The 15206-nt window shown below is 42.8% G+C and overlaps 1 protein-coding gene across 1 annotated transcript in view; it reads left to right on the top strand.

Moving 5' to 3' along the window:
* LOC139407849 (LIM domain-binding protein 3-like) overlaps positions 1-15206 on the top strand; it is a 69940-nt gene that overhangs the window by 41119 nt on the left and 13615 nt on the right. The window contains exons 5-9 of the mRNA XM_071151757.1: positions 109-303; positions 5538-5567; positions 7000-7166; positions 7293-7329; positions 7946-8052. Coding sequence (XP_071007858.1) covers positions 109-303; positions 5538-5567; positions 7000-7166; positions 7293-7329; positions 7946-8052 — 536 coding nt within the window. The remainder of the gene's footprint in view (positions 1-108; positions 304-5537; positions 5568-6999; positions 7167-7292; positions 7330-7945; positions 8053-15206) is intronic.

Here is a 15206-nt window from a genome sequence, read left to right as displayed (position 1 = left end):
TCACTTTCCTTCACTTTTCCCTCTTTCTCCGTCTTTACTTCTTCTCCTCTTCACCCTAATCATCACTATCCTGCCAACTTCCTCCAACCCTCTACCGCTCCACGACAGCAACGAGTATGTGCCCAGCTTCAACCCCATTGCGCTGAAGGACACTGCCCTGTCCACCCACAAGCCCATCGAGGTGAAGGGTCCTGGGGGCAAGGCCACCATAATCCATGCCCAGTACAACACCCCCATTAGCATGTACTCCCAGGACGCCATCATGGACGCCATCGCCGGACAGTCCAAGGGCCACGAGGCCGGGTAAGACCCTCCCTTCCTCTGCACTCCTTCCCTCACTTTCCTTCTCTTTCTACCTTTCCCCCAACCTGCACGACCTAAGTAGTACCCCTCCTTTCCTCTCCTTGGCTGGCTGTGCTGAACTAGCCTAGCACTACAGTGTAGTGTAGCCGCGCTGTGCTGGAGAAGCTAAAGCCGCAGACTTACTTCGTCAGGATGTCTTTTCAGGTCCTGATGATCTAGGATTGTTACCCTTTAAAATATTTCTACAGGACTGTATATCCTAAGTGTATTTTGTATGTGTCAAGAAGGAACATACAACTCTGACTGTTTCAAGTAGGTAGCAGTGAGATCTGTTTGTTTAAGGGTGGTGTTTGTTGTGTGTTACTATTTGTATTGCCTGGAGGGGTTTGGTTTGATGCTCTAAGGCACACATGTAGATTTGTATTTTTTAATTTTTTTTACAAAGGCATAGATGGTTTGGTTGTTTAGCAACAAAACCGACGTGTGCGCAAATATGGGGCAAAACAGACGGGGTTGGCTTAGATTCTTGACATGTTGAAGTCGGAAGTTTAGAAAACACTTAGGATGGAGTCATGAATTTGTTTTTCAACCACTCCACACATTTCTTGTTAACAAATTATAGTTTTGGCAAGTCGGTTAGGACATCTATTTCGTGCATGACACAAGTAATTTTTCCAACAATTGTTTACAGACCGATTATTTCACTTATAATTCACTGTATTACAATTCCAGTGGGACAGAAGTTTACATACACTAAATTGACTGTGCCTTTAAACAACTTGGAAAATTCCATGGCTTTAGAAGCTTCTGATTGACATAATTTGAGTCAATTGGAGGTGTACCTGTGGATATGCAGTGCCTTGCGAAAGTATTCGGCCCCCTTGAACTTTGCGACCTTTTGCCACATTTTAGGCTTCAAACATAAAGATATAAAACTGTATTTTTTGTGAAGAATCAACAACAAGTGGGACACAATCATGAAGTGGAACAACATTTATTGGATATTTAAAAAAATTTTAACAAATCAAAAACTGAAAAATTGGGCGTGCAAAATTATTCAGCCCCCTTAAGTTAATACTTTGTAGCGCCACCTTTTGCTGCGATTACAGCTGTAAGTCGCTTGGGGTATGTCTCTATCAGTTTTGCACATCGAGAGACTGAAATTTTTTCCCATTCCTCCTTGCAAAACAGCTCGAGCTCAGTGAGGTTGGATGGAGAGCATTTGTGAACAGCAGTTTTCAGTTCTTTCCACAGATTCTCGATTGGATTCAGGTCTGGACTTTGACTTGGCCATTCTAACACCTGGATATGTTTATTTTTGAACCATTCCATTGTAGATTTTGCTTTATGTTTTGGATCATTGTCTTGTTGGAAGACAAATCTCCGTCCCAGTCTCAGGTCTTTTGCAGACTCCATCAGGTTTTCTTCCAGAATGGTCCTGTATTTGGCTCCATCCATCTTCCCATCAATTTTAACCATCTTCCCTGTCCCTGCTGAAGAAAAGCAGGCCCAAACCATGATGCTGCCACCACCATGTTTGACAGTGGGGATGGTGTGTTCAGTGTGATGAGCTGTGTTGCTTTTACGCCAAACATAACATCTTGCATTGTTGCCAAAAAGTTAAATTTTGGTTTCATCTGACCAGAGCACCTTCTTCCACATGTTTGGTGTGTCTCCCAGGTGGCTTGTGGCAAACTTTAAACAACACTTTTTATGGATATCTTTAAGAAATGGCTTTCTTCTTGCCACTCTTCCATAAAGGCCAGATTTGTGCAATATACGACTGATTGTTGTCCTATGGTCAGAGTCTCCCACCTCAGCTGTAGATCTCTGCAGTTCATCCAGAGTGATCATGGGCCTCTTGGCTGCATCTCTGATCAGTCTTCTCCTTGTATGAGCTGAAAGTTTAGAGGGACGGCCAGGTCTTGGTAGATTTGCAGTGGTCTGATACTCCTTCCATTTCAATATTATCGCTTGCACAGTGCTCCTTGGGATGTTTAAAGCTTGGGAAATCTTTTTGTATCCAAATCCGGCTTTAAACTTCTTCACAACAGTATCTCGGACCTGCCTGGTGTGTTCCTTGTTCTTCATGATGCTCTCTGCGCTTTTAACGGACCTCTGAGACTATCACAGTGCAGGTGCATTTATACGGAGACTTGATTACACACAGGTGGATTGTATTTATCATCATTAGTCATTTAGGTCAACATTGGACCATTCAGAGATCCTCACTGAACTTCTGGAGAGAGTTTGCTGCACTGAAAGTAAAGGGGCTGAATAATTTTGCACGCCCAATTTTTCAGTTTTTGATTTGTTAAAAGAGTTTGAAATATCCAATAAATGTCGTTCCACTTCATGATTGTGTCCCACATGTTGTTGATTCTTCACAAAAAAATACAGTTTTATATCTTTATGTTTGAAGCCTGAAATGTGGCAAAAGGTCGCAAAGTTCAAGTGGGCCGAATACTTTCGCAAGGCACTGTATTTCAAGGCCTACCTTCAAACTCAGTGCCTCTTTGCTTGACATCATGGGAAAATCAAAAGAAATCAGCCAAGACCTCAAAAATAAAATTGTAGACGTCCACAAGTCTGGTTCGTCCATGGGAGCAATTTCCAAACGCCTGAAGGTACCACGTTCATCTGTACAAACAATAGTACATAAGTATAAACACCATGGGACCACGCAGCCGTCATACCGCTCAGGAAGGAGACACATTCTGTCTCCTAGAGATGAACGTACTTTGGTGCGAAAAGTGCAACTCAATCCCAGAACAACAGCAAAATACCTTGTGAAGATGCTGGAGGAAACAGGTACAAAAGTATCTATATCCACAGTAAAATGAGTCCTATATCGACATAACCTGAAGGGCCGCTCAGCTCCAAAACCGCCATAAAAAAGCCAGACTACGGTTTGCAACTGCACATGGGGACGAAGATCGTACTTTTTGGAGAAATGTCCTCTGGTCTGATGAAACAAAAATAGAACTGTTTGGTCATAATGACCATCGTTATGTTTGGAGGAAAAAGGGGGAGGCTTGTAAGCCGAAGAACCTCATCCCAACCGTGAAGCACGGGGGTGGCAGCATCATGCTTTGTTGCAGGAGGGACTGATGCACTTTTATGTGGATATATTATGTGGATATATTGAAGCAACATCTCAAGACATTGGTCAGGAAGTTAAAGCTTGGTCGCAAATGGGTCTTCCAAATGGACAATGACCCCAAGCATACTTCCAAAGTTGTGGCAAAATGGCTTAAGGACAACAAAGTCAAGGTATTGGAGTGGCCATCACAAAGCCCTGACCTCAATCCCATAGAAAATTTGTGGGCAGAACTGAAAAAAGCGTGTGCAAGCAAGGAGGCCTACAAACCTGACTCCGTTACACCAGCTCTGTCAGGAGGAATGGACCAAAATTCACCCAATTTATTGTGGTAAGCTTGTGGAAGGCTACCCGAAACGTTTGACCCAAGTTAAACAATTTAAAGGCAATGCTACCGAATACTAATTGAATGTATGTAAACTTCTGACCCACTGGGAATGCGATAAAATAAATAAATAATTTTCTCTACTATTATTCTGACATTTCACATTCTTAAAATAAAGTGGTGATCCTAACTGACCTAAGACAGGGAATTTTTACTAGGATTAAATGTCAGAAATTGTGAAAAACTGAGTTTAAATGTATTTGGCTAAGGTGTATGTAAACTGCAGACTTCAATTGTATATTTATGTTTATTGAAAAAATAAATACAGTACCAGTCAAAAGTTTAGACACCTACTCATTCAAGGGTTTTTATTTATTCTAACAATTTGCTACATTGTAGAATAATAGTGAATAGATCAAAACTATGAAATAACACATGGAATCATGTAGAAACCAAAAATGTGTTAAACAAATCAAAATATATTTTAGATTCTTCAAAGTAGCCACCCTTTGCCTTGATAACAGCATACCACAGCAGAGGTAACTCTGGGTCTTCCTTTCCTGTGGCGGTCCTCATGAGAGCCAGTTTCATCATGGCGCTTGATGGTTTTTGCGACTGCACTTTGATTTGTTTAACAATTATTTTGGTTACTACATGATTCCATGTGTTATTTCATAGTTTTGATGTCTTCACTGCTATTCTACCATGTAGAAAATAGTACAAATAAAGAAAAATACTTTAATGAGTAGTTGTGTCCAAACTTTTGACTGGTACTGTACATTTGCGCAATGAACACTTCTTGTCTCTCAAATTCATTGTTACAGTTGTTGGTTAGCTAGCTAGCGATTTTTTTTTGCCATTTTAGCATTGTCATGAAATCAGTCAACACCTCAAAACATGACCTGGTATCAAGAACAAGTTTAAACGAGCCACTTACGATTCCCGACATTGCAGTTTCTTGTCATTGTTGGTAGCTATCTGGCCATCCAGAATCACAACAATATGCTGACTTCTGTTTTCGTGACGTTATCAGCTAACCAATCTATATTCCTTGTTACAAATGCAGGTCACCTGTTGCAATATTCAAGTGTATTTGTTAGATTCCATCCATTCTATGAATGTCTTCATTCTGCTCACCTTCAAGCATAAAGCCACCCAATCACCTTTAGTCACCAAGCCTTCCCTGATCTTTTTGAATTTTAGTAATTTAGCAGACGCTCTTATCCAGAGCAACTAGGATTAAGTGCCTTGCTCAAGGGCACATCTGCATATTTTTCGCTAAGTCTGCTCTGGGATTCAAACCAGCGACATTTAGGTTACTGGCCCAACCCTCTTAACCGCTAGGCTACCTGCCACCCTTTTACATACCCTCACCCACACTCATAATTGCCTTTCAAATACCTGAAGATCCCAGTACAGACATCCCAGTACAAAATGTATAGTTTAATGAAAGGGACTGTAAACTCTTGATTTGTATCATTGTATGTAAATATATAGACACACATGCTTCATGTAAACAGAGAACTTTCTTTAGAAATTGATAACCAGACAAATTGTTTTGTTCATATGTGGAGAAAAGGGAAATTTCTCTTGGTGAGATTAACGAAAGCTGAGGGTCTCACTCTATGCCTTCCTTCCGCTACGGGGCCCATATCTAATCCTCCCTCTTTCACTTCCTCGGTTCCTCCTCAACAAACCCAATCACCGCACTGTCCATCCCACCCACCATGCCATGCTGCTTCCCCCCCACCCCTCTCCATCCATCCACTACCCCACCTCGCCCCGCCCCACCCCTTCCCTGCCGAACAGAGAGGAAGTCCCAGCCGGCTCCCCCTTGGCGTAAGTAGACCGCTCTGTGACAACCTACGAAGCACAGCCTGTGTGCTGTCTCCTCCCTCATTACGTCCGTTCCCCTCACTGCTAACCCACTACATCCTCACTCTGATTGGACATTTTGTTACCCATGGCAATTTTCTACACGCCACCAATTGGCGTGGTTTGTGGGTTGATGGAATGATGTCTAGAATTGCCCGGATGTTGCCTCTGCACCGTAATGCAACGATGACGTCATAGTTTGACGGGAGTCGATTGCAGAGCAGCTGTTTGTCGAGGACATCACTATAAGTATGGTGTTTTGATATTCAGGGATTGTGGGTCTTTATCAATGACTGATTACTAACAAACAATTTTTCATTCCGTTGGAAAATTGTGCTGAAATTGTATTGTGATTGAAATGCATGGAAAACAGACATGGATTCGTAGTTTTCCATGCCAAACAAAGATTTTGTTTTTAGAAAAGCAGAGTGTGTTGCAAACCGATATTGCTCAACAGGTCAACCACAGAATCATAATTTTGTTATTTTGTTATTTTTTTAAATTATTATTATTGTCTTGGTATAGCAAACCGTTTCTTAGGCGGAGTCCACTGCCCTGCTGGCTACACAGGGATCATTTATGTTTCAAGGCACTCTGTAAAATAGATTTTAGTGTCAGCTGCGACATTATCACAGGTCAGTAGTCTCGTGTATTGCAAAAGAACTGCATGATTTATATGGATATCAAAAGGAAATGAACGGAGGACGAACACATTAAGTGCCGGCCTCAATACTCTGAACCTCCCAATCAGTAATGTGCAACTGACCAGCACTAGCTATGCCATATACCAGGAACTATACTAGTTTAATAATGACACTAAACTGAATGTTCTGAGCTCTTTCCTCCTGCTAGAGGTATAGTATGTGTGTTTTTATTTTATGAAATTAGATTTCTGAAATATGCTGTTGAGAAAAGATGCCACAGGGTTCGTTATGTAGCCATAGTGCTTTGCGTGCAAGCTTCTGCAAATAGGAAACTATTTGACAGCTTTTTACCATTTTATCACTGGTTTGTGTGAGCAGATGCTGGTGGATGCTGCTTTTCAATGTCCAGTTTTTAGCTCCTCTCTTGCAGCTCCCCTAATGCAAGACCGAGCTTGTTTTTTTCATCTCAAATTAAAAGTGAACAGGGAGCCTTTGAAATAGATCCTCTCCCCCTTCTCCTAAATGCTCCTTAGTCATCTAAGTAGGCTACAAAGGTTAGTTATAGTACTTTATATGTATACACTCAGACATACCCCAGTAATAAAAAAATCACCACCAGACTGCAGTTTGTAACACTGTGATCAGAATTCGATCAGAATCCCACATTTCCTATTCGCCCTGATTGCTGTCAGGCTATGGTGGGCATGAATTAGTGCCAGTGTGACGAGCCAGCTCTCTCTCTGTGGTTCCAGTTCGCTCCCAGTAAAAGATGCTCAGGTAGACAGTGCCTCCCCAGTTTATCAGGCTGTGATCAAGACTGCAGACAGGGACACGGAGTTGAATGACTGGGCCCGCAGCTCCTCCCAGGTGCAGTCCAAGTCCTTCCGCCTCCTCGCCCACATCACGGGAACGGAGTTCAGTAAGTAGTGCTGCTTTTCTATTTCTATTCTGTTCTTGTTTAATTTAGTTTAGTCTACCCCTCTTATCCTGCCACAGACTCAGTTACTGATGGTGCTTCTCTCTCTCTCTCTCCCTCTCCGTTTAGTGCAAGACCCAGACGTGGAACATCTGAGGAAATCAAGGTAGGCAGCTAGCAGCAGCGACCGGTGTGGCCTAGCAAAAAGGCTGTATTTGGTCATTGCCCCAGATGATCCCAGAGCAGAGTTTCTGCTGTTAGCTAGTGGTCAAGGGTCACTGAGTCACTCAGCCCTACCAAAGGGCCCAGCTCCACACCACTCTCTGTGGTGAACTTGAAGGTTAGAGTGTGAGTCATGTCCTGCTGAGCCAACCGTGAGAATAGCATGAGGTGTTTCGACGCTGCAGTCCCCCTCACATGGATTACGGATAGCCCTCATGATGAGCCGTCTGTTAGACTCCTCTAGCTGAAATGCCACGTAACGTGTTGCTGCCACACACACAGAGCAGAAATATCCCTTTTTGTTTCTTCATGAGGGATTTCTCAAGCCTGGGCTTATTCCCTGATACAGTATGGTGCAGGACATCATAGAGCCACCCAGTGGGGTTGTGTTGATTTGTGTTTGTTGAGGATTTGGGAGCCCCCAGTGCACTCTGACCCTCACATGACTCAGGCAGGGGAGTGGAGGCCACAGTCCCTAACCCGTCTCTCACTCCCCCCCCCCCTTTCTTCCTTTCTCTCTCTTCCCCCCATTTTCCTTTCTCTCTTTCCTCATGCCACAGGGAAAAGTTTGACACGGAATTTAAAGGTCCACGTTTTGCCAAATTGAAAAATTGGCACAATGGCCTGTCTGCTCAAATCCTAAACCTGCCAGAAAAAGCTGTGGTTTAAAATATGTGTCAGACCGAACGTAACTAGCAACCAGAGAAGTGCAGAGCAGGTAAAACAGTTGGACTGTGAGTGAGGAGAAGGTCAGGCTAAAGATACTGGAATGTGAGTTCGTGGAAAGAGGGTTGTTCAATACTTGTTGATCACATGTTGTAGTGAAGATTTTAGCCCAATGTCATATTCCCTCCTTATTTTGGCTATTTAAGTTGATGCTAGCTTTCTAAAGTAATTGCAGCTGTATAAGAAAGTTGTATTGTATTTCAACCGTAAATTATCACTATTTGAGTTTGACATTGTGATAAGTATGAATAAAAACAATGCCACTAAATAAAAAATGTTCCTTTAGTTGCTTTCATATCAGATTGTTACTCTGAAAAGAGAAGAGATTATGTTTTGATGTAGCAGTTTACAGGCTTTAAATGGAAGTTATGGAGGAAATAGTTGCCTACCTTTATAGCATAGCAACCCAACACCCTCTTAGAGACAATAAACAATTATACATATGAGTCATCACAAACTTCAGTTTTTTTTATATATATATTTATTAACTTTCACAGGAACCATTTCACCAAGGAACCATTAAATAGAACTTAAACAAGATGTCAAGGGTCCAGTTAAGGATAAACAATTCCCCCATATCAGCAAACGTCGTATTGAATCTCAAGATGAATCCCTCACCGATGAAACATGGCGTGTTTGTTTCCTTATCCCCGGGCTCTGACTCATTGGAATGTGTGGAGAGCAGCAAACCCTTGCAGCCTATGAGAAAGTGAGGAATTTGAGATTTTCCCAGAGAAGATGAATGGCATAAAGTAAACTAAGGATAATTAGGAGTGCTGCCTGCATTGTGCAATGCACTGATCTTTAAACATATGAAAAGGATAGGTTCCAATCTGGCTCATGGCCAGATGGCCACGTGATTACGAGTATGACTTCAATCAGAAGGAAAATGATTGGATTCCATATTGACCATGACCTTGCTTTCGACATCAATGAGAGAAGTTCACCCATTTTCTTTGACGGTATCTTTTCAATTTCATCATTGGTAATTGAAAAGGTTTGAATAGCTGTTTTCTTTTCAGCTACCAAGGGCAGGGCTATTCACTATTTAAGCAAGTTGGTCAAGGATTTTTTTTCACAGAAGCTCCTGATAAAGTCCTTTTGGCATTTGAGCTGTTATATACACAACTTGACCTAGAAAGAAACGGAGAGATTTGATATAAAGCAGGTGGCTTTGCAAAACCTTTTCCATACATGATTCCAACCTACTGTATGTTGCATCATGTCAAGTGTTTTGTAAGATATCTATTACAAATACAATCTCAAAGCGATTGTTTAATGTTATCCCGAAAAGTTCTTTAGAAACACTGTAAAAATAAACCAAGCTAATTATCACATGACTCACCGAAGGATGAACTGACGTGCTTCATTGGTACACCTTTAGAAAACAGGGCTTTGTTCTTCTCCACACATGCCATTTAGTCTGTTCCACAGGGCCATTTTTTGTGTAATTATTGTACTGAACTCAGCCATCATTAGCTCTAGTATAATCATGCCATCAATTGTTAGCAATTGTTGATCGTCTGTTATTACGTAGAAGCAGTATTATATCAATGGTCTGTCCATGAGGCAATAGTCTCTGTAGCTGCTAACTATAAGGAGGTCAGATGTGACTGAAGTTAGGGACTATCATATCAGGATTCAAGCACAGCCGTCAGACAACACCCTGTTGGGTTTCGTCCCATCCTCCTGCATAAGAAAGGCGAACAGGAAGTCAAATATGTGAGTAGTGAGAGTCGGCGAGGCGATGTTTGAAGGTGTTGAAAGCCCTTTGAAAGATAACTCTGCTTGTCTGGTTGTAACATTAGGGGAACTGGTGTTACTTAGCTCTGCTGTGGGCTGATGAGTGGATTATTACTGGCCGTTTGTAACTGTTGGAAATCTCTGCTAACTGCCTCTTCCCTGCCTGGACATGCTCCTTGGCATCATTCCTCCTCCCCCTTCTTCTTCACCTCCCCTGAGGGATATTTCCACCTGCATGCAATGCATGCTGGGTAGACAGTGTGTTTGCACTGGAGTGCCTCTGGGTGGCTGACCCCCTCTCGCCCTTCATCACGCCTCCTCTTCCTCCTCTATCATACTCAGGCCTCAGTCTCCGCCCCACATACAAGATCTCCTTCTACACTTCCGTTCCATTCAGTATTCTGCTCCTCCTATCCCTCACTCCCTCTTTTTTTTTCATCACAGATTCTAGAACTGACACACCAGACATTCCAAAAACATCAGGACCTGCGCCATTGCTTCGCATCAAATTTCGGCACATCACTCCATAGCTATCTCATCCCACCCTCAACTCCAAATTAGTGGAAAGTAATTTGGTGTGTGTGCTCAGTTCCCGGCAGGATTTGTGTTTTTGCAGTTTGTGACTTCTCGGGACCTAGGGCTCATTTTCGGGACCTAGGGCTCATTTTCGGGACCTAGGGCTCATTTTAGGGGCCTAGGGCTCATGTGACTTCCTATTTTCTCAATGATTATTTTTGAAAATTATAATGTTTTCAAAAGCCTCAAGGACCCAACTGGTTGTCTCAATATTATAGAGGAGCTTGTGACAGTAGGCGATAAGAAGTTATGTTGTAGGTTTAATTCATGGGACTAATGTCAGTTTTTGGCAATCAAGAAGGTAGAGTTAATGTAGACCTACTGTACGTCCCGTTTGAGAACCAGGTAAAGGGCACGGAGGGTGAGGGGTACCTGTGGACAGCTATGTGTTTGTGTCTGTCTTCATGTTGTGTGTCTGAATCATTGTGTTTCCTTGTCTTTAGTCTTGCCTGTATCACCTGTCAGTCAGTGTCTTCCTCATCTACGACAGCTCTCCAGTAACCCATCCATGCCCCTCCCTCAACCCCCTCCCACGAATCCTAACCTCCATGGTTAAAGCGCACTACTGCGTTGATGTACAGTAGACAGCTGAACATGGTAAAATACATACCTTTTTGATGTCTCTAAACCACCTAGTACTAGACCCATTGCTCCTACCTTGACTATCTGGAATCTCAATTCTCATCCTCCTAATTGCCTGTAAGAGCATGCACCGGTCTCTCTCTCCCCCTTGCTAAAGACTCCCCTGCTCTTGCACTTGCCTGCCCACCTCACCAGTATCATGCAAACACACGCCAGTGTTTGCCTACCTCTCCCAGAGAATGATGAGCAGAGTGAAATGGTAGGCGAGGTGTCAGGTTGCCTGCCCATGGAGCTGCCTTACTAACCCAGCTGCTTTAGTGGGAGAGATCACAATTTCCCTATGTTGACAGTTGTGCCAAGCAGATGTTACCAGTGGGGGGCGCTATACATGTGTTACCCTTTAAAACTATCCTCAAATTAGTGTCCTCAAGTTTTTCCCTTCCACAGTGAGATAAAGTGAGAAATGAAATGGCGTCATTTAGTTTACGGATCAAGTATTTCAAATTCCAAACTGTTTATAGATCATTGGCATATGAAAGAGTGGTGCATGTATGCAATCTTCTATTTTGAACATAGTTCCCCTTGTGTTGTTAATCTGAGGCACCAGATTTTGACTTCAGCCTTCAAAGCACACTATCCTTAATCTGCCCCTAACTTGAAACAGTCATTCCCTCGGAAACATCTGGAAATACATCCCAGCAATTCAGCCAATGCAATCTATTAATCCTGCATGAAGAGGGTAAATGCATTTTGAAGGCCAGTGTCCTCAGTGTGTACCTAATGACCTGCACAGAATGCCCATTTATGTAAACCCCTTGTGAGGAAAGTCTGTGTGTCTGTGTGTGTGTCTGTGTACATGGCTGTCTGCGTTAAAATAGAGATCCAGTAGTATTGAAGTTAGATGTCTGTACCTATGTCAGATGAGATAATGTAACTTATACCCAAGGATGGCCAGTTGAAACACAATTGAGAGGGGTTTCCTACACTCCCATCTGCTAAAAGGGACTTTGTTGAGGTCTCTCTAGAGCAGGGCTCTTCAACCCAGTTGCTGGAGAGACCCCCTCCTGTAGGTTTTCAATCCAACTCCTGTTGTAACAAACCTGATTCAGCTTATCAACCAGCTATTAATTAAAATCAGGTGTTCTAGATTATAATACTTTATCCTAGTAATAGGTTTCATTGGTTGGATTCAGAAGTAATTGAAGATAGAGGCTTTTGTATCTGTGTGACTGTGGCCTGTCCTGTCCTTGTACCCAGCCTCAAAGGCACTTCCTCTGTTAACTGTCACTCAAACTGAGAGCATCTACCACCTGTCTATCTGTGCTGATCCTTCCACCTCCCTTGCCAACACTCCACTCCTCGCTCCACACATCTAGCTGTGAGACACACCATAGACAGACCCACTATCACCACAACCTAGGAGCACTTGCTAACCTCCAAAGTTCACCACAGAAAGTGATGAAGGGTTAAATGACCGCCTGAGACCACTGTTTCCTGGTCAGATTGATGTCCAGGAGAGGAGGTCAGGGTGCTGGAAGTGAGTAGGGGTCAGCCATCGGTCTACCACCACCAGGCCTGTTGCTGCTAGATGCCTGCCACCCTCTCTGTCCCCCAACCTGCACCAGCCTGGGCAGCTCCCCCTGGGCATTGCATTAATTCCGTTCTCCCCAGTCCTCAACCCCACCTTCTCCCACAGTCATTCACTCAATGTTTTGGCCTCATGTCAAAGTCAGCTGTGTTTAAATGTCAAGATCTGGGGAGCCGCCACTGTTCATTTTCACTCATGTTTAAAAGTAAATTCACAAATGTTCTGTAGCGTACACTCATTGATTAGGCCATGCTCACTGAGTGTGTTCATTTTTCTCTCCTTTTTGCTGTTATATATACTCTGTATTTACTCTGTTTAATCCTTTTCCCCAACAGAGTTTATGGCTGAAACTCTCCCAACACCTTAGATTGTCTCTGATTATATTATATTAGTATGATACACTATACAGTTCCAAATCAATGTGTAATGCACTGTGTTAATTGCGTAAGGACTGTGTATATCAAGCATATAGTGAGGTGGTTCCCTCTGACCCTGGACATGGTTGATGAAGCGCTTGTCTTGACGCAGTTATTTAATCATTCCCCATTATGCTCAATCGATTCCTGCAGTAGCAGCTAGGCAGCTTTCCATTAAGAGTGAAATACAACCAGGTATCACCCCACTCACCCCTGCCAGTCTCTGCGCTTTCTCCAGTGACTCACCCAAAATCGATAGTTCAAACATTCGTTTTTATCTTATTATGAGCAGATTGTGAGGTTTTTTTTTCCCACAGAGGGTTTTTTTCCTCACTTCTGGCACTAAATCCTGATATTGAAAGATAAGACTTGTGAATAATTGTCATTGATTTATTTTCCTACTCTTTCTCCATTTGTTCCTTGATGGACATCCTTGCTTTGGGCTGAGCAATATCAAGGCTTTTGGTTTTGCATGTGATTGAGGCCATATAACCTTACAGGTCTATTTGTGCTGACATTAACCCTCTAGTTCATATACACACAGCCCTACATATGGATTTCGGCCCCAGACTGCTGATGGTTTTCTCTCAATGCAATTTAACCTCTTATGCAGTAGCCCTGTTGAGCATGCTCCAGTTTCCACCAGCCCCACACATGTCGCTCTCCCTGCTAGCGCTGCTTCACCCAATCAGGCAGCTTCGCCTACTGCTGCTTACCAGTCTCCAGAGCCTGCCCCCGTAGACCCTGAACCCACCCCTGAGAGGTAATTCTGTGTGGGTTGAACATTTTTGCCTGTTGTGGTTTTATTGTCCTCCGCCAACTGGGTGCTCTTCCCTTTAATTGGTGTGTGTGTACCTTCGTTGAGGGGGACTGTTTTGTTCTGATGTTTTCCCCTTTTGTCATCTGTTTCGTGATTGATTGAACATAGATTGAAATGTATGTTTTTGTTTTCATGCTAAACCGGTAAAAGGTTTCATGAGCAGTATGTGTGTAAGTGGCTAGGGCTTTGGGTTTAGTACATTCACAAGGGAGAGTGTCCATATTCAGTGTCCAAGGTAAGTCAAACAGTCTGATGTTGTGATCACCTGGACTGTGTGGAACCTGTGAGGAGAGAGAGACACTGGGAAGACCTGACCTCCCATGTCTGTGAGCGGTGTGAGAACAGAGAGCCTCAATGCAGTGGAGTGCTGTAGTCATACAGAGCGAGTCTGCAAAAACCATCATCCTTTAACCCGTAACACCCTCATCATCATAACCATCTATCCATCTTAATCCTGTTTTTTTTTTATTTTGACCAGCCTTAACACAACATATGCCCTGGGCCTGTGCAGGCTGTTGCTTCTGTAGTTGGTCATCACTGCCACTGCCTTGGAATCCTGGATTTGGTTTTTGGACCATTCCGAGCTTTTTTGGACCCTCAAAGATAACCATGTTTTGGCCTTCACAGCAGATGAATGGTAGTTTGTCAGTAGGATGTCTAATGTTTATAAACGTTTTGTCTCCCATCTAGGGGACCAAGAAAGGCCATACGTATTGACATAGGACAAATATAATGTTGACAGTTAATTGAACATACAGTACCAGTCAAAAGTTTGGACACACCTACTCTTTCAAGGTTTTTTCTTTATTTTTACTATTTTCTACATTGTGGAATAATAGTGAAGATAATAGTGAAGACAAAATTATGAAATAACACATGGAATCATGTAGTAACCAACAAAGTGTTAAACAAATCAAAAGATATGTTATTTGAGATTCTTCAAAGTAGCCACCCTTTGCCTTGATGACAGCTTTGCACACTCTTGGCATTCTTTCAACCCGCTTCATGAGGTAGTCACCTGGAATGCATTTCAATTAACAGGTGTGCCTTGTTAAAGTTAATTTGTGGAATTTCTTTCCTGCTTAATGCATTTGAGCCAATCAGTTGGGTAGGGGTGGTATACAGAAGATCGCCCTATTTGGTAAAAGACCAAGTCCATATTATGTCAAGAACAGCTCAAATAAGCTAAGCGAAATGACAGTCCATCATTACTTAAAGACATAAAGGTCACTCAATGTGGAACATTTCAAGAACTTTGAAAGTTTTTTTCAAGCACAGTTGCAAAAACCATCAAGTGCTATGATGAAACTGGCTCTCATAAGCACCACCACAGGAAAGAAAGACCCAGAGTTACCTCTGCTGCAGAGGAT

The sequence above is a fragment of the Oncorhynchus clarkii genome, chromosome 1 (genome assembly GCF_045791955.1).
Source record: "Oncorhynchus clarkii lewisi isolate Uvic-CL-2024 chromosome 1, UVic_Ocla_1.0, whole genome shotgun sequence".
NCBI lineage: Eukaryota > Metazoa > Chordata > Actinopteri > Salmoniformes > Salmonidae > Oncorhynchus > Oncorhynchus clarkii.
The sequence above is the reverse complement of the archived record's forward strand: the minus strand, read 5'-3'. Positions and strand labels throughout refer to the sequence as shown.